The sequence below is a fragment of the Mytilus edulis genome, chromosome 5, assembly GCF_963676685.1.
Source record: "Mytilus edulis chromosome 5, xbMytEdul2.2, whole genome shotgun sequence".
NCBI classification, from domain to species: domain Eukaryota; kingdom Metazoa; phylum Mollusca; class Bivalvia; order Mytilida; family Mytilidae; genus Mytilus; species Mytilus edulis.
Window position 1 is genome coordinate 94879952 of NC_092348.1, and position 24352 is coordinate 94904303.

Sequence of the window (24352 nt, forward strand, 5' to 3'; positions counted from 1 at the left end):
ATTATGTTTTCTGGTCTGTGCGTCCGTTCGTTCGTTCGTTCGTTCGTTCGTCCGTTCGTCCGTCTGTCCCTCTTCAGGTTAAAGTTTTTGGTCGAGGTAGTTTTTGATGAAGTTGAAGTCCAATCGACTTCAAACTTGGTACACATGTTCCCTATGATATGATCTTTCTAATTTTAATGCCAAATTAGAGATTTTACCCCAATTTCACGGTCCACTGAACATAGAAAATGATAGTGCGAGTGGGGCATTCGTGTACTGAGGACACATTCTTGTTTGCTTTTTTATTTGGAAAGCATCTTTAGATATTTTATTTCAGCATCATTTGAATATGAAAACATCTTTAGATAATATTTCAGAGGGTTAAAAATGTTGTGCAGCTATTTGTATGGCAGAAGATTTTGAAGGGATTTTTTTTTCGTTACAAAAAGACATGTTTTAAGGCTTTAACCATTTGATTATGTTATTTTAAATGACATCTTTGAGATTCATATATTTTAAAGGTCTGTATGTCTGATTTTTGTTTTCAGTTTATCAACCTAGGTCTCAGAATATTTGGCAGAAGTCCATCCCCATTGGTTCCTGATTGTGAATATAGAATATCACAAGAGGTAATTATAAAAACTTCTTGCATAAATCATGGTAGGGGCAACATTCATTAGTAAATAATAATAACGCAAGGGTACATTTAGATTCATGTCACAGTCAAACTCTAAACAAACACCTGGGTGGACATCTTTCAATAGTTTGTCATTTTTAAGAAATTAATCAAATGCAACTTCAGAAATAACCTTCACCCATTGAAATAAGAAATCAACTTTTCTGATTAGCACATTCACTTTGGCATTATCTTGAATGAAAACTGTGATTGTTTCTATCAGTAGAAGATTGACAAGTGTATGCAATTTCAATGTGTTTATGTTTTTTCATTACAGGGACTTACAGTTTTAGGAGCAGAATGTATTACCAGATGTGTACAGCTGTCTAGAGAAGATATGGTCACATTTATGACTTATGATAATCCTTTCTTTGATAAAATGTCAACTAAAGCAAGAGAAGATCTGAAACTGTTTTGTAAGTGTTACTCTTCTGATGGTGAAAAGTTGCTGCTGGCTTGATAAAAATTTGATTGGCTTATAATAATGATGATGATGATTATGAGGGTATTTTATGACCTCTACTACCCACGAGTCTTGCACGGTTGCCAAATGACATCAAACAGCACAAAAATATTCCTCAAATATTCTTGTCAATCCAGTCCAGGGAACTATAATGTGGCATGAGAAATGCCTGATGTCACAGTGTCTGGTAATTGTATGACATCAAAAGATCCTGTGTGGCAGATAATCAAATAAAGATAATTTATTTTATGACAACCAGTTTGTCAAAGGGAAATAACTCATAACAAGATAAAGTTTTAAATTGCTCTGGGTACTATTCAAGAATACTCTTTTGTTTTTATACGACCGCAAAATTTGAAAAATTTTTCTTCGTATATTGCTATCACGTTGGCGTCGTCGTCTGCGTCGTCGTCGTTGTCCGAATACTTTTAGTTTTCGCACTCTAACTTTAGTAAAAGTGAATGGAAATCTATGAAATTTTAACACAAGGTTTATGACCACAAAAGGAAGGTTGGTATTGATTTTGGGAGTTTTGGTCCCAACATTTTAGGAATTAGGGGCCAAAAAGGGCCCAAATAAGCATTTTCTTGGTTTTCGCACTATAACTTTAGTTTAAGTTAATAGAAATCTATGAAATTTTGACACAAGGTTTATGACCACAAAAGAACGGTTGGGATTGATTTTGGGAGTTTTGGTTTCAACAGTTTAGACATTAGGGGCCAAAAAAGGGCCCAAATAAGCATTATTATTGGTTTTCGCACAATAACTTTAGTTTAAGTAAATAGAAATCAATGAAATTTAAACACAATGTTAATGACTACAAAAGGAAGGTTGGTATTGATTTTGGGAGTTTAGGTCCCAACAGTTTAGGAATTAGGGGCCAAAAAGGGACCCAAATAAGCATTTTTCTTGGTTTACCAACCATAACGTTAGTATAAGTAAATAGAAATCTATGAAATTTAAACACAAGGTTTATGACCATAAAAGGAAGGTTGGTATTGATTTTGGGAGTTTTGGTCCCAACAGAATAAGGGGCCCAAAGGGTCCAAAATTAAACTTTGTTTGATTTCATCAAAATTGAATAATTAGGGTTCTTTGATATGCCGAATCTAACTGTCATGACTGTGTATGTAGATTCTTAACTTTTGGTCCCGTTTTCAAATTGGTCTACATTAAGGTCCAAAGGGTCCAAAATTAAACTTAGTTTGATTTTGACAAAAAATGAATCAGTTAGGTTCTTTGATATGCTGAATCTAAAAATGTACTTAGATTCTTGATTATTGGCCCAGTTTTCAAGTTGGTCCAAATCGGGGTCCAAAATTAAACTTTGTTTGATTTCATCAAAAATTGAATAAATGGGGTTCTTTGATATACCAAATCTAACTGTGTATGTAGATTCTTCATTTTTGGTCCTGTTTTCAAATTGGTCTACACTAAAGTCCAAAGGGTCCAAAATTAAACTTAGTCTGATTTTAACAAAAATTGAAATCTTGGGGTTCTTTGATATGCTGAATCCAAAAATGTACTTAGATTTTTTATTATGGGCCCAGTTTTCAAGTTGGTCCAAATCAGGATCTAAAATTATTATATTAAGTATTGTGCAATAGCAAGTCTTTTCAATTGCACAGTATTGCGCAATGGCAAGAAATATCTAATTGCACAATATTGTGAAATAGCAATTTTTTTTTTAATTAGAGTTATCTTTCTTTGTCCAGAATAGTAAGCAAGAAATATCTAATTGCAAAATATTATGCAAAAGCAAGATTTTTTTTTAATTGGAGTTATCTTTCTTTGTCCAGAATCAACTTAAATCTTTGTTATATACAATATACAATGTATATTCACTTTTTACTACCAACTGATAAATTAAAATAATCTTTACCATTCAGTGATAACAAGCAGTTTTTTTACATCTTAATATTTTATGATGTATTTAAATGAGTAGTTATTGTTGCAAACTCCATTAGAAATTTTAATTGAGATTAGTTTTGGAATAAGGGAAAGGGGGATGTGATTAAAAAAATTGGGTTCAATTTTTCTCATTTGAAATTTCATAAATAAAAAAGAAAATTTCTTCAAACATTTTTTTGAGAGGATTAATATTCAACAGCATAGTGAATTGCTCTAAGAGAAAACAAAAATTTTAAGTTCATTAGAACACATTCATTCTGTGTCAGAAACCTATGCTGTGTCAACTATTTAATCACAATCCAAATTTAGAGCTGAATCCAGCTTGAATGTTGTGTCCATACTTGCCCCAACCGTTCAGGGTTCAACCTCTGCGGTCGTATAAAGCTACGCCCTGCGGAGCATCTGGTTTGCCTCATGCAATTGTACAAATCTTTATGAAGAGTTATAAACAATAACTTTTTAAAGCATTAGCCCTGCAAGACTTATAAATACTAACACTTCTAAGACAATAATTGAGAAACTGGATATAAATCATAATTCCCTTCTTTACTTTCAGCTATTGGTTGTATCTTGATGCATTACAAGCCAGAGGCAGGGTAAGATTAATAAATGATTATGCCATTTAAAATATATCTGAGAAATTACATGTTTATTACTAGTGGAGCAATTTTATTTTTCATTTAGATATAATGAAAAAAATTATTTAGGATAGGCTTGAGAACATCTTTAATTTGAACATTGTTAAAATAAATTTATATTTATACATTGTTTACAGAGAGACAAAGCCATCATGTAATATAACTGTGTGTGGATGGAGAGGGAAGTCATCTCTTAGAACATTTCTGTCAAAAAATCTCAGAGCCCATTATCTTAGACTGTTTGGGGTGGAGCTAGAAGAAATCTGTAAGTTGTAATATTACCATAAATGAAATAGTGGTTAGAATGGGTTTTTTTTCCACCGTTTTATAACGCAAATAACATCTTCTAATTATCCCTTTGTAACAAAGTTGATACATGTAGTATTCTATTAAACATTGCAAATAAGAAGACATAGGACCATATTGAAAGTATGTATATGCCATTCGAATGATTTCATCCAGTATTTAAAAAGATTTGGTCAAGGAGCAAACAACATGGTACATTCATTGTAAAGGAAAACTTACCACATGATAAATACCAACTGATCACAACTTTTTCATAGTGATGTGCATGAGGTTAATGTCTTTGGTGTTGTGTTTTTCATTGCAATGGATGGTCACTTATTTAGATATAGGAAGATGTGGTATGAGTGCCAATGAGACAACTCTCCATCCAAGTAACAATTTATAAAAGTAAATCATTATAGGTCAAGGTATGGCCTACAACACGGAGCCGTGGCTCACACCGAACAACGGAGGGCTCCAAAAATTACTAATGTAAAACCATTCAAACGGGAAAACCAACAGGCTAATCTATATAAAAACGAGAAACAAGAAACACATATGAACTACATAAACAGACGACAACTACGGTACATCAGATTCCTGACTTAGGAAAGGTGCAAACATTTGCAGCGGTATTAGACGTTTTAATGGTACCAAACCTTCTCCCTTTTCTGAAACAATAGTATAACATCTCAACATAGAAAGACAAACTATAAAATATCAATTGGAAGGCTTAACTCAATCAAAAAACGCAAATTAACATACAATGAAGGAAGTTTTATCTGTGATACCTGAATTTGTATGTTAAGTAATCAAATAAGATTGATGGAGATTGTTGTTTTAGTCTGGTAACTATATTATTTTTGGTCTTTATTCAAATTTGCAGTGAAAGTGTTGGCAAAGAAAGAGAATGCAACGAACTCAGAAACAGGTGATACTAGTCAGGACAGTGCAGTAGAAACGGAGGAAAATACAAACAAAACAGAAACTGTGAAAAGTGCAGACAGTGAAAAATCTTCTGGTGCTGAAAAAATGGATACCAATGAAGGAACTTGATTTGTTACAGAATATTAACTTATAAAAGGGAAAATAAAACTGTGAAAAACAAGAAAGTCATGTTTGAGTTTTTTAAAACAATATTTAACATTTAAAAATTGTTATCTTTCCCACAGCAATATATGTGCTAGCTATGATATAATTTTGGCTGGCTGTTACTGAAGTGTCATCTTAAAGAGCAAATTGTACCAGTCTTTAATTATTGGAGTTTTATGGGATGTAATTTAATGGTCTGATAAAAATTATTGAGATATAATAAAAGATTTACATAAACTGTTATCACAGAGATATGTCTCGCATATTTGTAATTTCTATAATGCAAATGTTAAAATTGAAAAAGCAACACTTTAACATGTAAGTTTTGCACATTTTCAAAGTTAATGAACCATGAATGAAGGTAAATGGCTAAACAATCTCTATGGAAATGAGATGTGCCAATTCTTATACAACTGCATACCAAATACCATTGACTTATCATAAGTAGTTCACTTTAAACACAAACTTATACATGCAAACTAAGCAAAATTTCTAAGTCAATAAACTATAACTGAGCGGGCAGGGGTCATATAATTTCCATGGTAATGAGATGTGCCAATGCTTAAACAACTGCATACCAAATATCATTACCTTACCACTAGTGGTTCCCCATAAACTGACCTAATCACAAACTAGTACATGAAAACTAAGCAAACAATTCAAAGTCAATAGACCATGACTGAGGAGGCGGGGCCAAATAATCTCCATGCTAATGAGATGTACCAATACTTATACAACTACATACCAAATATCTTTGACTTACCACTAGTGGTTCACCTTAAAGTAGATCTAATCACAAACTAATACATTGTTAATGCTTCTGCTGGTAACAGCAGACCTATGTCTCGCTTTTTGACTCCGTCAAGCAAAACAAAAAACATTGGGTGACTTCTGAAGGAATAGATGCCTATAAAGGATGACTTAATTTTCATGTTAGTACATTTAGTATACTCTTTTCACAGATCTTCTCTGAGACTTCAACTATTTGAAAATGACACCTGAAAAAGGTTATACTATTGTCGTTTGTTGATGTGGTTCATAAGGGTTTCTCGTTTCTCATTTTTGTAGAGCCTTCGACTTTAGTCGAAAAAGCGAGACATAGCAATCCTACATTCCGTTGGCGGCGTCCACAAATATGCAGTCTGTGGTTAAAGTTTTTGAAGTTTTAATAACTTTCTTGAACTATCCTGGATTTCTACCAAACTTGGACAGAAGCTTGTTTATGTTCATAAGATAGTATTCAAAAGTAAATTTTGTAAAAATAAAATTCCATTTTTTCAGTATTTTACTTATAAATGAACTTAGTTTTTCTGCCTGGAAACATTACATTCACTCTGTGGTTAAAGTTTTTAAAATTTTAATAACTTTCTTAAACTATACTGAATTTCTACCAAACTTGTACAGAAGCTTGTTTATAATTATAAGATAGTATCCAGAAGTAAATTTTGTAAAAATAAAATACCAATTTTTCTGTATTTTACTTATAAATGGACTTAGTTTTTCTGCCAGGAAACATTACATTCACTTTGTGGTTAAAGTTTAAAAAATGTTGATAACTTTCCTAAACTATCCTGGATTTGTAACAAACTTGGACAGAAGCATGTTTCTTATCATAAGATAGTATCCAAAAGTAAATTTTGAAGAAAAAAAATCCATTTTCCCGTATTTTACTTATAAATGGACTTAGTTTTTCTTCCAGTTAATATTACATAGTCTGCAGTTAAAGTTTTTAAAACATTTATAAGATTCTCAAACTATCCTGGATTTTTACTAAACTTGGACAGAAGCTTCTGACAATCAAAAGATAGTATCGAGAGGAATACTTTTATTGATTTTTTCATCATATTTGTTTAGTGTGCGATTAACAACAAAAGTAGGCGAGACACTGGGTTCCGCGGAACCCTCACAAATTTTTTATATAGATTAGATCGTTGGTTATCCCTTTTGAATTGTCTTATACATGTCATTTTTGGGGTCCTTTATAGCTTGCTGTTCTGTGTGAGCCAAAACTCTTGTGTTAAAACCAGTACTTTGACCTATAATTGTTTACTTTTACAAATTGTGACTTGGATCGAGAGTTGTCTCCTTGGCACTCATACCACATCTTCTTATATCTATATACATATGTTATGGTCTGTACTGACATAAAAAACCATTAAAAAGGTATACTGAATCAGACTTTCCTCTTAGTTATCAATCCACTTAACAGACACAACCAAATTGAAAGAGCTATTCACTTCTATATTTAACCCAAGATATTTGTCTAATTTGTGAATAGCATATACATTGTAATCTTAAAATAAATTAAGATACTAATGTCAATTTTGTCAGCCTCTCACTATTAGACTTCTAACAATTTGCAGATACCTTTATATCTTATTTCCACTAGGCTAAAAAGAGTAGTGGAATTGAGATGTTTATGGTAAAAACCATGTTGTCATGTCTTTGATGTATTTTCTGGACCAGTGGTTAGATTATGTTTTCCAGATTAAGTATTTATGAGGATTATTTAGATACAAGAAAATGTGGTACGAGTGCCAACGAGACAACTCTCTATTCAAGTTACTATATGTAAAAGTAAACCTTAAAGGTCTAATATCATATTGTTTTGGACCAAAGTGTAAAATTATGGAGTTGACAGTGGCACATATCAGGAACCCTTCTATGACAAAAAACAAGTGTCTTTTCATATGTGTACCAAAAGATATGCCATCAACAGTTATCCTTTAGAAAAACAAAGTGTGAGAGTGTGTACAATGCAATTTTCCAAATAAATTATATTCCAAAGGGACACAAAATAAATGGCTAAAAATAAAAAAGAACATATGCTGAATTTTTATTCTGTATATATGTAAATGGAATGCCGCGGGTAACAAAATACAAAATAAAAGTATACAATAACATTATAAAAACTTTCTGATAATACCTTAAGTTATCAATTCTGATATGTTTCAATTAGTATTAAATATAATAATATAATTATGTAAAATTTAAGAAGCTTGTACAGTAACTGGTATTTACATTAATTCCCTTCTTACATGTCCCCTCTCTCTCCTTTCCTCCCCCCAAAAGCAAAACAAACAAAACAAAAATTTTTACAAATAAATACAAAATAACAAACTTTCCATAGAAGAAAATCTGATCATATATCAAGATTTTTTTTGAGGAGGTACTGAAGTAACTGTTAAATCTTAAAAATTTTATATTACATACAATGTAAATAAAACAAATTAGCCATGGAATTGACCAGAGTAAAAGTCTCTACCAATGAATCAAAGGTAGATAACTGTACACGTTATGGTCATCTTTTGAGATCTAGAATTGAAATGAATGCTTATTCATGCTTAAAATTAAAATCATACATTCAAAATCACAGATATAAATTTATATTCATTGCACAACTATAATAATTATATATTCAAAATCACAGAATTAAAATAAACAAATTATATTCTTTGTTTAACTATATTTACATTCTTTAAGGTATTTTTAGGTAGTGGTACCAATGGACCCCATTGGTGGCCTTCAGCTGTTTTCTTCTCTTTGGTTGGGTTGTTGTCTCTCTGAGTGACATATCCCATTATTTTCATTCTCGATTTTATTCTTAACTAAAACCTAAAAATGTAACTACAAAATTTTTCTACTATTCAGCATTTTATCATGGAAATATGAAAGTAGATAAAAAAGACCTTTGACGAAATAACTTCTTAAGTGAAAGCATGACATGTGTAATAGTTATCTAACCTAGTTTTAAAAAGCTGATATAATTTGACTAGTCGGAATGTTATTAAGTAGTATAAACCTGTAGAGGTAGAGGTATTTTAATTCCAGTCTGAGCCAAGATGTACCAGAAATTAGATATGAAACTCAAATTGTCATTATATCAAAGAACTTTTAATTCAAATCAATGTAGTTCTGTCTCATATAATATCCTTATACCCGACTAACAACTTTAATCTATAAATATAATGTTAAATTCTGTCATACTGTAAGTTAAACTAACTTTTCATAGGACCCCTTTTTTCCTGATCTATGCAAATGTTCTGGGAAGGAAAAATAATTGTTACATGATTCAAAGTACCAGGATGTGGTATAATCATTACTCTGATAAAAAAAACCTCAGATATTATAAATATGTGAGTGAGAAACCAGTTGTTTAACTAAAGACTGACAATAACATTCATTTTGGGCAGTTTTATATTTAATTTACAACAAAAAATATGCGAACAGCTGAGCTACTTTAAATTCAGAAATTATTACAAGTGCATTTATTATTGCAATGATTCAAGAATGGACAAAAATGAGAAATTAATTATGAAGAGTTTAACAGAGGCTGATTTATAGGGGGTATCCAGGGGACCTGGACCCCCCTTTTGTGGAAAACTTTTGGTTGATTATATAAGGGAATCACTGGAGCTGGCCCCTCTTAGGCAGGAAGTGGGGCCCCCACTTATGACAATTTCTTGATCCGCCACTGTTTAATTGTAGTAATTTAGAAACAAAATTGCATTAAGGTCTATGTTTAAGTTATCAGAAAGTTCTTATTATAAAGGTTTATGTTTATCAGAAAGCAAGTTCTTATTATAAAGGTCTATGTTTATTAGAAAGCAAGTTCTTATTATAAGGTCAATGTTTATCAGAAAGCAAGTTCTTATTATAAAGGTCTATGTTTATTAGAAAGCAAGTTCTTATTATAAAGGTCTATTTTTTAGTTATCAGAAAGCAAGTTCTTATTACTTGAAAGTCGCGTTAATTGCATTAAAAAATAAACTTGCAAACAGTTCTGAATTTACTGTACCTTGATATGTGTAATGGCCTGTCATCACATTCAAAATTTGATATCATATCACAACGAACTAAATAAAGACAGAAAAATAATGTGTAAATGAAAAATTTGTAATATACTTACACAAACTAAAAAAATTCTTTTACATAAAAGGCCATAATTGATTTTACAATTTAACTATACATTTTTCACAAATAAAATGCCATGGGATTTTATCATTATTAGAGCACTTCTATGATAGCTATATTGTAAAAGACATCTAAATATAATTGTTCAACTAAATTCAATGATTCAATCTTTTTGCATTACTATGGCTACCAACAATCAACATATATTTCAAGTTAAAGATTCATTTTTTATTATAAATTGAAAGCCTTAGAATATGTCTAAAACCCATATAATAAGGTCCCCAACTTAAGTTTATATGTTTGTGAAAAAATTGTTTAAAAAAGTTTTTATGATTATGCATTATAATGGCACTTTACTAAATAAAAAATCTTTCTCTATATATAAGAATGTACAAAAATTGTCAGCAAAAAAAATATTCTTATTTTCTGTTAAGTACTTGAAAAGTTAGATTGAATTAATATACAACCTTAGATGATAAATTAATTTTAAAAATTTGGTCAACCAAATTTTCTGTAAAAAAACTTAATAGGTGGCTTTTTAGGAATTCAAGTAAAACTTGCATCGCAAATTTTACTCAAGAGTTGATGAGAAAAAATATTTCTGATGAGGTTTATACAAATAATAAAAGACAAGCGATAGCATATTCTCTCAAAGGCCACTGCGAGGCGATAAAAAAATGACAAATTAAAAAAAAAAAGACGAACAACAAAGTCAAACTTAACAAACACCTTATACAAGAACATCTTCTCCTATGTCATCTAAACTCATACAGGAGCTCTGTACATTGTGTCCAGCACTGACCATGCTCTGTCCATTATGTCCAGCATTGACCATGTTTGCACCATTAGATTCCACATGATTATTACCTAACATGTTCTCATTTAAACTGACAGAGGATCTATGTATCTCACTTCTGTTACCAGCACACAAGTGTAAACTAACGTTAGATCCACCAAGTTGATGTTTCGATCTCGCAACTTCATGACTATCTTTATTTTCATCTATGTCTTGCCTCATTCCATTTCTTCCAGTTAAGTTTACATCCTTATTCTTGCTTTTGATTTCCCTCCTTCTAGATTCTTGATTGTTTAATATTCTATCAGTATTTCTATTTGGTAAGTGACCATTTGAAGAAATTTTGTCACACAAGTTATTACTTGCACTAGTTTTGTCTTGTGAGTTATTTCTTGCACCAGTTTTGTTGTGCGAGTTATTTCTTGCACCAGTTTTGTCTTGTGAGATTTTCCTTGCAGCATGCAGTGGTTGCTCTCTTTGTTGGTAGGTCATAGATTGTTTATTCTTATTCTGTTCTCTTCTTTGTAATTCATCATAATATTTTTTGCTTAAGACTGGATCTTTAGGTTTCAGTCGATCTCTTGCACTGGGTTGATTATTGTCAGAACCACCATTGACATTACCCCCTTCATTTGATTTCAATCTTTCCCTTGAACTTTGTTTGGTGTTGGGGGAATATTGATTTCTGGTATGTGACCTCTCTGGAGCTGATTGCTGACCAGCAGCAAAATTTGGATGGTCACTTGACCTTTGATGATCCTCTGTTGATCTATTCTGACCAGATCTTATTTGTCCAGTCTGTCCTCTGGCACCATTGTGATTTTGTGGTCTATCCTGATATAGGTTTCTGGTTCCCTTTTGAGATTCGTATCTTTTGGCATTATTGTCGGCTTTTTTCCTGTTCTTATCTTGATGATGTCTTCCAGTTGGAAGTTCAAGGTTAGATACAGCTTGACCTTTGTATAATCGTGATTGTTGATCTTGATCATCAATCTGATAAGCCTGATTGACAACTCCAAGATCTCTTGGTGACAAAATTTGTTCAGATCTTGCCTTTGTTAAGTTACTATTCTGTCCAATATTAGATATGTTACACATAGACTGTGTTCCAATAGTTGCTTGTATACTGTGTAAATCTGGCAGTCGACCAGTGTCTAACATGTGAAGTTTTGGCTGTCCATTAGAATGTTTATGGTAATTTCTGTGGACATTTGCGTGTCTTGTCTGTGTTGATATCGAGACAGCATCTTGTTCAGAGATAGCACTGTTTGAAGGAGACGTTCTCTGTCTCTCAATGATCGGACTGCCATTGTCGTCTAAAAAAGACTGGTTAACATTCTCGGTGGAATAATATGGTGGTGCGGGATCACTTGAATCTTCCATCATCGGTGAATCTGCAGATTCACTGTACGGGGGAGGTTTTGGAGGATATTCTTCATCATCTGGCTGTATTTGAAAAAAACATAAAAAAAAACATTATTCGGATTTTATACATCTTTCTTTCATAAATATACAGACAAATGAATGTATCTTTTTTTAAGTTCCGTCATTATCCTCTTAACCATTTTATTTTACTGTTGGGTTAAGTCTATTGAACACTACCAACATCTCCTTTAATTCATTAGAATAAACAACTAGACATCTTATCGAGAAGGATATTTGATACTAGAAGTGTTTCATATTCGGGCCTTTAAAGCGAAGTATACCGTATGGGTTTTCTCATTGTAAAAGGGCACACAGTAGTCTATAATTGCTTTTATCCAATTCATTTGAGATTTGGTGGATAGTTGTTTCATTGGCAATCCTACCAAATCTCTGTATTTTTTTATTTATAGCCCATGCAAAAATTCTGTTTTATAAGGTAAAACTTACAACTGGTATTCCTGTAATTAACGCTTCATCGTAGGTTGGTGGGGCATCTGCTGGTCTCTGGAAATAATCATGGCCTCTTCTCCCTGTCGAACAATAAAGGTTTCAATTAATAATTTAAGGACGCCCATTGATTAGTCTTGTCTACATACCTCCATTTTTCATTAAGTAACCAGGTTTACTTTTAACTGAGAATTTTATATGGAGATGAATTAATGGTATAAAAAAAATTCAGATGAATGATGCTGCTGGCGTACAAAACATTGCTTGACAAGTAATAAAGATTGTCTGTGTGTAATTCTCATTAATATAATCCTGGTCATTTCATTCACATGCATTTGTAACACAATTAGGAGAACAGTGGTGGATCCAGGTTGGTTCCGTGGGTTTGGAACCTGCCCTTTTTTTAGACAATCAATGCATTTGAAAGGGGACATACAGTTGGAACCCCCACTAATCCTGGGTGTGAACCCCACTTTTAATCAAAGCACTGTAAGCGCTGAAGGCAGTTAACCAAAAACCAAGACAAACATAATTATGAAAACTGTGGCAATGTTGCTTCAATTTTTTTTTAAAGATTTAAAAGAACAAACATTAAGACGTTACGCACGGTGTTTGGTTTAGTAATGGTAACGTTAGTTGACGTCGTTTTTCAATTTTTTCATCCTACTTCTGTACCAAACGTCAAAGCTTTGCAGCTTTTTATAAAACGGCTTGCATTTTGAAGTTTAACTATTTATTTAAAAAAAAAAAAACATATTAACATGACTAATTACTAGTATATATTTTTGACATCATATTCTTAACAAAATGAAAGTGTATATTTCAAATATTTGTCACTGCCCAAGCATGTCAATTGTTGCAAAATACATTTATACATCCCCTATGATTCATCACAATTATCTAGGACTAGGCATTTATATCGATTGGAAACAGCCAGTACCAAAGCTTTTTGTGCTTCAAGAGTATAAATGTTATTAACCCACCTTCAACTAGTTTTCTAACTACAGTTCGCAAATAATTTCAGGGTCTTTTTATTCGTATTTTCAACATCAAATAAGTGTCTTTCAAGAAGATTATAATGAAAAATAATCCTTGTTCAGGTCAATCGCAGCAACAGCTACTATTTATCCTCTGTTTGCTTTATCTATAATTCTAGTTTCATCCTCAGATTTTAAAATGAAAACGGCAGTTTAGAATTGTTGATTTTATTTAAAATTAAAAAGTCATCTACAGTCCTTGAAATATAATGAGTAATTTCAAATGCATCTGTTTGTCGGATGCGTGGAAATGACTTTTAGTGTATACAACATATACAATCATACTAGCAGACGCATCCATGTTACTAGAATCCAAAAATGAAAGCTTCGGCATGTTTAAAGCTTGTGCTACATATATATTCATCTGAAAATTTAGAGTAATATTTTGATAAATTTACATGTAAATTAACACATGAAAATCACTGGATCATATCAAGAAAATCATGATTGAATCATGCTTTTAGAGCTGTATATGCGGTATGGGCTTTGCTCATTGTTGAAGGCCGTACGGTGACCTACAGTTGTAAATTTCTGTGTCACTTTGTTTAAAATGCAATTCTTTTGCATTAAAAACACCTAATCTTTTGCATGATACTTTTATTTATCCGACGCTTTAACGATTAGAAATATGGCTTAAAAATTTTGATGGAAGTCAAATTTTCTTGTTGATTTAAATAATTATTCAAAAAAAATATCTCCCAAAATAATATCATTACACAGAACGTGTCAAATGCTAAAGACACAACATGCTACATTTTCAGTAAATGGGAAATACAATTATATACTATAACGTTACATTCACGTTCCGTGCAAAAATCGTTCAATATGGACGTGGTAACATTTACGGGAGACACGGACAACTTATTGGAAATTGATGAAAAATTTGGCGTGTCCTTAACCTTAAAGGCTTAACCAAATCTTTAAAAAAAATCACATTTCAGTAATAACATTTGTTTGCCTAGTTCATTTGCCTGTCACAAATCTAAAATACCCTAAATTATCATCGTACTAAAAAATCTTGAACAATGGCTCTATGGTAACATTTACGGGAGACACGGAAAATACTGAAAAAAAAAAAATGGGAGAAGCTATGTTGAAAATAAAAATATTTTTGTAAAATTCAATAAAATCACATTTTTATGTAGAGGTGGCGAACCTTTCCTATTATTTATATAAAAATATTATAATATTAAAGTGTTAGCTTTCATTTTTGTGTACTCGAATTTTCAAATCTTACAGCTATATGGAATTTCGAAAATGGCTGCTAGATTGCGAACTGACAGGATATTTATTGTGACCATTTAACATGATAAATATGATCATATCATATCCCATCTGTACAAATTTTATCGAAATCCATTCAGTAGATAGTATTTTTTCTTCGTTTATATTTGGAGGGTTGGCGTTTGTTGTTATGTCTTACACGGCAAATACGGCAAATTATGAACACAAAATCATTGTTTAATCATATAATGAGACGTAACATTTAATTTATTAAAATCAGGTTTTATTTAATTTCTATTCAAATGAAAAATCAAGAAAAGTTACTATTCAATAATGCGTAGATTTGATTTGTTTTTGTCATACTTATGCATCAAGAAATGGTCAAATGAAACATAGACCGAATACCATGCGTAACGTCTAAGCATTCATATATTGTACATTTATATTCATTTAATGAATTAATCATTAAGGCAAATAATTCATATTTTATCAAAGTTTTCAAAAGCAACGCATATATCAAGTATATTTTTTTCATGGTCATGAGTCTGCAGTGGTACAAGTTCGCAATGATTGCAGAGTTCTTTTAGTTGATAGTTAACGTTGGTATTAGTTGACTGTTAGTAGTTCAAGTTGACTTTAGTATGAGCTTGTAAAAGTATGAATGGACTTGCTTCCCTTGAAAGAAAACTGATTTTGTGTTCTACAGTACAAAAGTTATGAGACACAAATCAGACAAATGTTAACTACCGTACTACAGGGATCAAAGGTGACTTCTGACTGACCTGCCCATAGTAAATGTAAATGACCCCCACCTTCACCCCAAGTCCATGATGTCTAAGTTTGGAATAAAATGACAGGTAATTATAAAACAAAGCTCCCATAATTATTTATTCCCATGGTCACCTGACATTGGGCAAAGTCTAGTACACATTGGTTAGGTCTGATATATGATATGCATGTGTGACGACAATGAGATTGACCTTGTATGTCATTCAATCTTTTTGAAATGACAAACAGGAATGAATATGGTTTAGGTGTTGGTATCTCAATCTTTTACAAGTTCTCTAAACACACACAAGAGAGTGATCAGTGTGTGACCCTAGGGACTACCCCTTAATTTAATTTGATTTTTTATATTGTTCCATACATGAATATATATGGTTAAGGGTAGGGATTTCGACCATTATCAAGTTTTCACACAGGAGGGGGTGGGGTGACCCCAGTGACTTCCTCTATATTTCATTTGATTTGTTATATTGTCCAATACATGAATATATATGGTTGAGGGGTGGGGATCTCATCTGTTTCCAAGTTATCAAACAGGAGGGGGTAGGGGGGCCCTAAGGACTCTCCCTATATTTCATTTGATTAGTTCTTTTGTCCCATACATGAATATAAATTATATATATATTTTTTTTTTTTAATTTTTTTTTAAAGGTTTCATATTTTATTGAAATCTGTACATTTGTTAGTTGAATACATCGAATACCGGTACCTTATCCCGGCCTCGTTAACATTAGTAAATAACATATACATGCAGATATTAGTATTTGTTAGTAATTTAAACATTATAATGACATAATAAAATAAAAATATATTCCATAACAGAAATAACAATTTGAATGTTCCTTAACAATCTAAATAGTTTAAAATTTACTATACTTTAAATAACAAAACATACAGATATATATATATAAAATATCTTTGAAGTAGAAAAAGAAAGAAAAAATACACAAAATCATAGTGAATTCTGCATTATCTAAGACCAGATATTGGAGAGAACTGATAATTTGAGAGAAAAAAATATAAAAAATAAAAAAAAAGTTTTGCCTAGATGAATTTTGATTTAAAACATCCTATCCTATTTCTGTCAAATTTAAACATAAAGGTTTGCTTCTATATGTTTGTACATTTATTTATTTAACTGTCAAATAATATAGTGAAAGTATTCCACATTTCATCGAAAATTTCCAGTTTCTTGTTTCTTACAGCAATGTGTTTCTCAATACAGTTAGTAAGTAAGTAAATTTTATTTAGAGTCGGCATATATATACATAATAACAGAGAAAACATGAGCTCTGGTGAGCTCTTTAACCGACTATCACATAAAAAACATGCAGCATCATGCAAATACTACCAAATAAAACTAAAAAAACATGCAATATAATGAAAGCAACTCTATTTGATATGTGAGCCTCCAGAGTCAAAGTTCATGTGGCAAGTGCCTCTATGTGCATTGAAACGGGGGAATCAGCAATTCACTTGGGATCATAAAATATAACAGACTAAAAGCATAAAAACAATAAATAAATAAATATAAGCACTAGCATTTAATGGCAGATATATTAAAAAAAAAATGCATAAAAAGCAGAGCAAAAGGCCATTATAAAAGATCCTGTATTTTCTTTTGCACTCCAAATAATGTAAGTCTTCTCTTAAAATATTTACAACTAAAAATATAATGTCTGATATGCAGAAAAATCAGGTTTGTCACATTTCTACTACATGCTTTTGAGATATCTCCAAAAATACAATTTTGAATATTAAATGGAATACTTATACCATTTGAAAGAAACCAATGTTTAGTTTCATTTAAAAATATTTGTACAATCTCACAATTCCAAAACAAGTGTTCAATTGTTTCATCTTCTTTTTGACAAAATGTACAATTTGGGTTATTAATTATTTTTATTTTATACAATAATTTGTTTGTTCCTAAAATACGCTGATTGATTCTATATTGTAACCATTGCAATTTGGTATTATTTGTAACTACAAAAGGTAGTCTAAAAATTTCTTTCCATTCCCCTTTTTCACAATTTATAATTTCATCCCATTTTCTTTGCCCATTTGATATAATATTATTCTTGATAAGTATTGAATACATATCTTTTGTTCCCCTTGAGCTTCTCAACAGAATTTTCAAAAAGGATGGAATAAATGGAGTCAATAACTTATAATCATCAACAGCATAGTTTTTTGCTGCTTTTTTAACAGCAGAAATAATGCTGTTATATTTCATAGCATTTTCTTCAATATCAAAATTTTCCTTTAACTGGGCAATGGAGAGAAATTTTTCATTTTCAGACATAATGTCATTTATGGAACAAATACCTTTGTTAAACCATTCTACATAAAAAGCTGGTTTATTACCAATTTTTATACATCTATTGAACCACAATGAACTTGACAAAAAATAATCCCATGTATGGGTTTCTTCTTTAGTAATAATCATATCCCATGCATCAATAACATCCTTCCAAAATTTGTTTTTTACATTATTTTTAATTTGGGATAAATATCCCTTTCCACCTTTGAATAGTCTATCTATATTTACTGTTGACAAAAATACATTTTTCCATTTACATTCTGAACGAAAAAGTTTTCTAACCCATGTTGACTTTAAAGCTATGATAAATAGGTTAAGATTAATCATTTTTAAACCTCCCTCACAATAATTTTTTTGTAATATTTCTTTCTTTATCCTGTGCACAGGTGAATCCCAAATAAAGGCGTAGCAAATTTCATTAATCTTTTTTATAATCGCATCCCTAGGATTTGGTAATGAGATAATTAAATGATTTAAGACAGGTAGAATTAAAGTTTTTACCACAGTTATTTTACCAATAACAGTAAGATTTCTCCTAGACCAAGATTTAATTAATTTCTTTATGACCAGAAGTCTCTGTTCATAATTTATATCAACAATTTTATCTAAATCTACATCAAAATGAATTCCCAGTAAAATCTGTTGTACCCCAGGATAACTTTCTTTCAGGACATAAGACATCATTACTATATTTTTTGTTCCCAATCCAAACTACTTGTGTTTTTGTGAAATTGATATTAAGCCCAGAAAGTTTAGCATACCAATCTAATTCAATTAATGCTTCATTAAGAGACTGTTCACTTCCGTCTAGAATTAATGATGTATCATCGGCAAACTGTGATAACTTATGTTCTACTCTCGTCACATTTATTCCACATATTTTTTTATTTCCCCGAATTCTGATTGCTAAAATTTCTGCACACAGTATAAATAGATAAGGTGATAAAGGATCACCTTGACGGCAACCATGTCCTACCTTAAAAAAATCTGAAAGGTTACCTCCTTGATTAACAGCAGATGAAATATTTTTGTAGAACACTTTAACCCAGTTTATAATGTATTCTCCAAAATTAAAAAATTCTAAAACACTATAAAGAAAATCCCAAACAATAGTATCAAAAGCTTTTTCAAAGTCAATCAAAAGTAATAAACCAGGTATGTCATTTTCTTCAGTAAATTGTAAAATGTCATCTAATATTATCCCCAATATAACACCCACTAATAAAACCAGTCTGATCAAGATCAATCAGTTTACATAACACTTTTTTAAATCTACTAGCTATAACTCCTGAACCAATTTTGTAAACAGTATTTAATAATGATATAGGTCGCCAATTTTTAAGAAAATGTCTTGGTTTATTATCTGTTGGCAGACATGTTATAATCCCTTGTTTTTGAGTAACTGATAATTCCCCAATAATATATCCAAAGTTTAATGCTTTTACAACAAATGACTTTAAATCTCTCCAGAAAAACTTAAAAAATTCAGTTGAAAAACCATCAGATCCAGGTGATTTATCATTTTTCATCTTTTGTAAAACACAACTTGCTTCATCAATAGTTATCTCCCCTTCTAGACGTTCCTCTACAGATAATTTATTAAAATTACAATCTTTTAGATCCCTTTCCAAATCACTGGCTTAACAATAATTAACCTCCCTTTTCTTGTATAAATTTTCATAAAATGTTTTAACCTCCTTCAAGATATCAAACTGGTTAACAACAACTTTCCCATCTTCTAACTCTACTCTTGGGATAAGTTTGTTTGTAAAATTTCTTGATTCAAGCCCACAAAAATATTTTGATGGTTTTTCTCCTTCCTCGACCCACTTAACTCTAGAACGTATAATTCTAACCCTCAATTTTTCTTGTCTTATCATTTCTAACTCTTGCTTTTTACTTTCTAATATTTGCCATGATTTTTTATTCAAAGCAGCTTCTAAAAATTCTATTTCTTGTAAAAGTTTTTTTTCCTTTATATCCCTTTGTTTTCCCTTGTAACTCCAATACGAGATAGTTTTACCTCTAATTTCTAATAATAATATCTCAAGAAATAATTGATTATCAATAGTTAAATGGAGATCATCATTACAAATTTCCTGTATACTTTCAAAATTATAGACCAATGCACCATATTGTTTTTTTACTTCTAAAATCTTTTCTTTAACACTATCAATATATTCTTTGTCATATAGTAGAGAATTGTTGAACTTTCACAGTCCTTTACCACGTATAAAAGGGTTAAATTCTAGTTCTAAAACCACAATGGAGTGGTCTGAACGGTAGCTAGACTCTATTTTACAATTTGATAAATTTGATAACAGAGAATCCGGAATTACAAAAAAAATCTAGTCTAGCTTGTTTAAAGGGTGTTTTTTTTCGCCAGGTGTATCTTCTTAAGTCTGGAAAAAGTTCTCTGAAAGGATCTACAAGTGATCTATAAGTTGGTTTATAATTTCTTACACTTTATCTCTAGCATTAGGATTATTTACATGTAAATAATTATAACAATCAATATTTGGATACAATACTAAATTAAAATCACCACAAAGTATAAAACTTTCATTTCCAAAATCTTCAACAGTGTTCATAATCTTGTCATAAAAATTTGGACTGTCTGTATTAGGACCATACACTGAGACAAGAGTTATCTTTTGTTCACCAATCACAATATCTTTAATGCTATGTAATTACCATTTAAATCTCCCTTTTCTTTTAATACTTTAAATTCAAAATTATTATTTCATAAAACTGCAACTCCTCTTGAATTTGTTAGGTAAGATGAAAAGTAGCATTCATATCCCCACATCGATCCTATACTTCTCTCGATGTCTGTGGTAAAATGATTATCCTGTATGCAATAAATATTATAATTTTTAGATTTCAAAAAATTAAAAACTTCTTTTCTCTTGTTAGTATTTCCTAAACCCTGACAATTAAATGTCAAAACTTAAAGTGAAATCATTACAGTAAGCAAAATTTCCCATCAGTATGTACACATGTGTGACAAATACAAATTCATCTGGCAAACAAAGATTTGACATAATAAATAAGTCATATTCATAAAACAGTAGTTTGAAAGCAAAATATCAGAGAAGAAAAAAAAACTTAAATAAAAATATAAGTAAAGATTAAAGAAGACAGGCATACACCTACCTTGAAAAGAAGTGCAGTACAATTTTTGCAAAAAAACTACATTTATACATATTCTGATTTTCTTTTTACAAACTATAAAGAGAAAATGACCTAAAAGATTTTCTGTAATCTTGAGTATATTTGAATGTAAGATATGTGTATAGCATTACAATATAGACAAATGTACAGCAAGTTTAATATCCCTGTCTTATTCTGAAGTTAATGTCATCATACATTCCAATTTTCAACTGTAAACCACTAGGAGTTCTGCCATAAACACCACAATTGAAATACCAAACCTGGTCATAACGTTGGCTTTTTTCTAGTCTATGTTCCATATTCCTTTGTCTAACATCATCAACAAATTTCACTTTGACTGATAGTTCTTTTCTCACACGCATAACCTTTCTTTAAATTATATGGTTTTATTAAAGGTGGGGATAACTACTGTTTCCAAGTTCTCAAACAAGAATGGTGGGGTGACCACAGGGATTCCCCCTATATTTCATTTAATTTAGAGGTGGGGATCTCAACTGTTTCCAATTTCTCAAACAGGAGGGGTGGGGTGACCGCAGGGACTCCCCTATAATTCATTTGATTTGTTATATAGTCCCATACATGAGTATATATGGTTAAGGGGTGAGGATCTCGACTGTTTCCAAGTTCTCAAACAGGAGGGTGTACAGTGACCATAGGGACTCCACCTATAATTCATTTGATTTGTTATATTGTCCCATACATGAATACATATGGTTTAAGGGTGGGGATCTAGACCCTTTTCAAATTCTCAAACAGGAAGGGGTAGATTGGCCCCACGAATGTGACAAAAATGCAGTTTAGGCATAAGACAATATTTGTAATTTATTGTTGAATTGTAATCCATGATTAATACCCATTTGAACAATACGTTAACGAAAACTACATATAAAATCATCCTTTTATCCTCGGTTGTTACGAGACGCATTAATTGTTGCTAGGGTGCTCTCTTCGAGGTCCGCGCTCTTAGTATATAAAGACACTGATTTATAGTGCGAGTTCGCTCATTTATTAATTGGCCGACGACGGATGAACATCGGAAAGTGAATACCAGCCAATAAAGTAGTTTAAAAGGAAAGTTTGTAAACCTAGTTTGAGTTGAAAGCTTGTGGTTTTGAAGCAAGCGGTTTTTGAAGTCTTTACGATTGTTGCAAGCTACCGGGTTGTTCCGATACTGTAATTTCCCGGGGGGAATGGTCGCAGTCCCTCGAACAGGTGGTTTGTAAAAGTCTGGTGACTTTGGTGCTTCGGAGACTAAGTATTACAATTATTGCAAGCTACCGCATTGTTCCGAAACTGTAATTTCTCTCGGGAATGGTCGCAGTCCCTCGAACAGATAGCTTGTAATAATCTGGTGACTTATGTGCTCCGGAGACTAAGTGCTTCAAAACTAGTTGTCTCAGGAACTAGGTGCTTCAGGGACTAGTTGTCTCAGAGACTGGGTGTCTCAGAACTAGGTGTTTCAGGAACCTAGGATTTTTGAAGCTTGTTCTTAAGTTTAATATAATTGTTTTTCAAATCAGTTGGGACCTCGGAGTCAATGAAAGGATCAAGGATAAATTGAGGTTCTAGTTTTCAGACTACTTTTTGATAAAAAGTTATTTGTGTAAATAGTGTTATTTCTTTATTAAGTTTCAAAGTTGGTCTTGTAGTTTTAAGTAAAGCCTCCAAGTTGTAGTTAGGTTTTTGAGTTAATTAAAAGATTGATATTGGAGTATCTCAGATTCTGTGAAAACGGATACGAACATATAGTTCATAAGCCAAACACGTTACACGAACTCCACCTATATTTCATATGATTTGTTATATTGGCCCAAGACCACAATTAATGACCCCACTTTTCGTTGTTCACGAAAATAGTTCCCTATAATAATTAAAGTGTATTTTTTCCTTTGCCTTTTTCATTCATTTCTTAGTTTTTAGGGGGTGGAAATGAAAGAAGATAGGTAAAATAAATTTTTGTTCAATGTATTTTAACTGATTTTAATATGGAAAGAGTGATAAGGCCAAGTGCAAAAAGGTGATATTTACAGTCTTCGGAACATCTCTTGACTTGTCCATTGGGGTATGGATGTGTATTGGCTAAATTTGTAAGATGTGTGAATGCAATCTATCTGAATTTTGGATATATTTTTGGACTAATACTATACATTACACACACAAAAAATTTGACAAAAAGATTCCGTGCAATTTTTTTAATGTGGCAAAAAGTTATAAAGAACTAATAGAGGAATTAATTGTGGTCTGTGGCCTATTGTCCCATACATGAATATATATGGTTTAGGGGTGAGGATCTCGACTTCCAAGTTCTTAAACAGGAGGGTGTACAGTGACCCTTGGGACTCCACCTATAATTCATTTGATTTGTTATATTGTCCCATACATGAATATATATGGTTTAGGGGTGGGGATCTCGACCGTTTCCAAGTTCTCAAACAGGAGGGGTGGGGTGACCCCAGGGACTCCCCCTCACTCGGCGTATTTCATTTGATTAGTTATATTGTCCCATACATGAATAAATATGGTTTAGGGGAGGGGATCTCGATTGTTTCCAAGTTCTCAAACAGGAGGGGTGGGGTGACCCCCAGGGACTCCCCCTGTATTTCATTTGATTAGTTATATTGTCCCATACATGAATAAATATGATTGAGGGGAGGGATCTCGACTGTTTCCAAGTTCTGAAACAGGAGGGTGTGGGGTGACCCTAGGGACTTCCCCTATATTTCATTTGATTAGTTATATAGTCCCATACATGAATGTATAAAGTTGAGGGGTGGGGATCTCATCCGTTTCAAAGTCATCAAACAGAAGGGGGTAGAGTGGCCAAAAGGACTCCACTGCACTATTTGTGAAAATAAACTGGCCGGTAAGAAACTTCCAGCTATTTTAACTGACCCATCAAAATTGAGAAAAAAATAACCATTGAAATTGCAGTAATATGTTTACACTTTAAAAGCATCTAACAAGCATTATCAACATTTATCATTGATAAAGAAAATTAATACTGTCACCAGGAACATATATTGTTAATTTGTAATGTATTGGATTTTGACATTATGATTAAAATTTGTCAAAAAGTAATTTTGAGTTTCTGTACAAAATATTTTCTGCTTTTTTCTCTTTTACATATATCATTTGGTTTTCAATTCTAGAGTTTATATTTATTTACCATGCATAGATGTATT

The 24352-nt window shown here is 31.7% G+C and overlaps 2 protein-coding genes across 3 annotated transcripts in view; one reads left to right on the forward strand and one right to left on the reverse strand.

The window, feature by feature from the left end:
- The window catches only part of LOC139524850 (RNA cytosine-C(5)-methyltransferase NSUN2-like), a 36231-nt gene extending 30937 nt beyond the window's left edge, over positions 1-5294 (forward strand). The window contains exons 17-21 of one of the 2 annotated variants that reach the window (XR_011664872.1): positions 528-608; positions 933-1451; positions 3429-3625; positions 3805-3932; positions 4839-5294. Coding sequence is in view for 1 of the 2 variants with exons in the window: in XM_071319959.1 (XP_071176060.1) it covers positions 528-608; positions 933-1071; positions 3586-3625; positions 3805-3932; positions 4839-5008 (558 nt within the window). In the remaining variant the exon portion in view is untranslated. The remainder of the gene's footprint in view (positions 1-527; positions 609-932; positions 1452-3428; positions 3626-3804; positions 3933-4838) is intronic. The other variant, XM_071319959.1, reaches the window with a different exon arrangement.
- A 2574-nt stretch (positions 5295-7868) lies between these two features.
- LOC139524851 (uncharacterized) overlaps positions 7869-24352 on the reverse strand; it is a 33860-nt gene continuing 17376 nt past the window's right edge. Inside the window, exons 13-16 of the mRNA XM_071319960.1 lie at positions 12627-12709; positions 9769-12200; positions 8617-9377; positions 7869-8567 (exon numbers count right to left, since the gene is read on the reverse strand). Of these exons, the coding sequence (XP_071176061.1) occupies positions 10689-12200; positions 12627-12709 (1595 nt within the window). The 3' untranslated portion in view covers positions 7869-8567; positions 8617-9377; positions 9769-10688. The remainder of the gene's footprint in view (positions 8568-8616; positions 9378-9768; positions 12201-12626; positions 12710-24352) is intronic.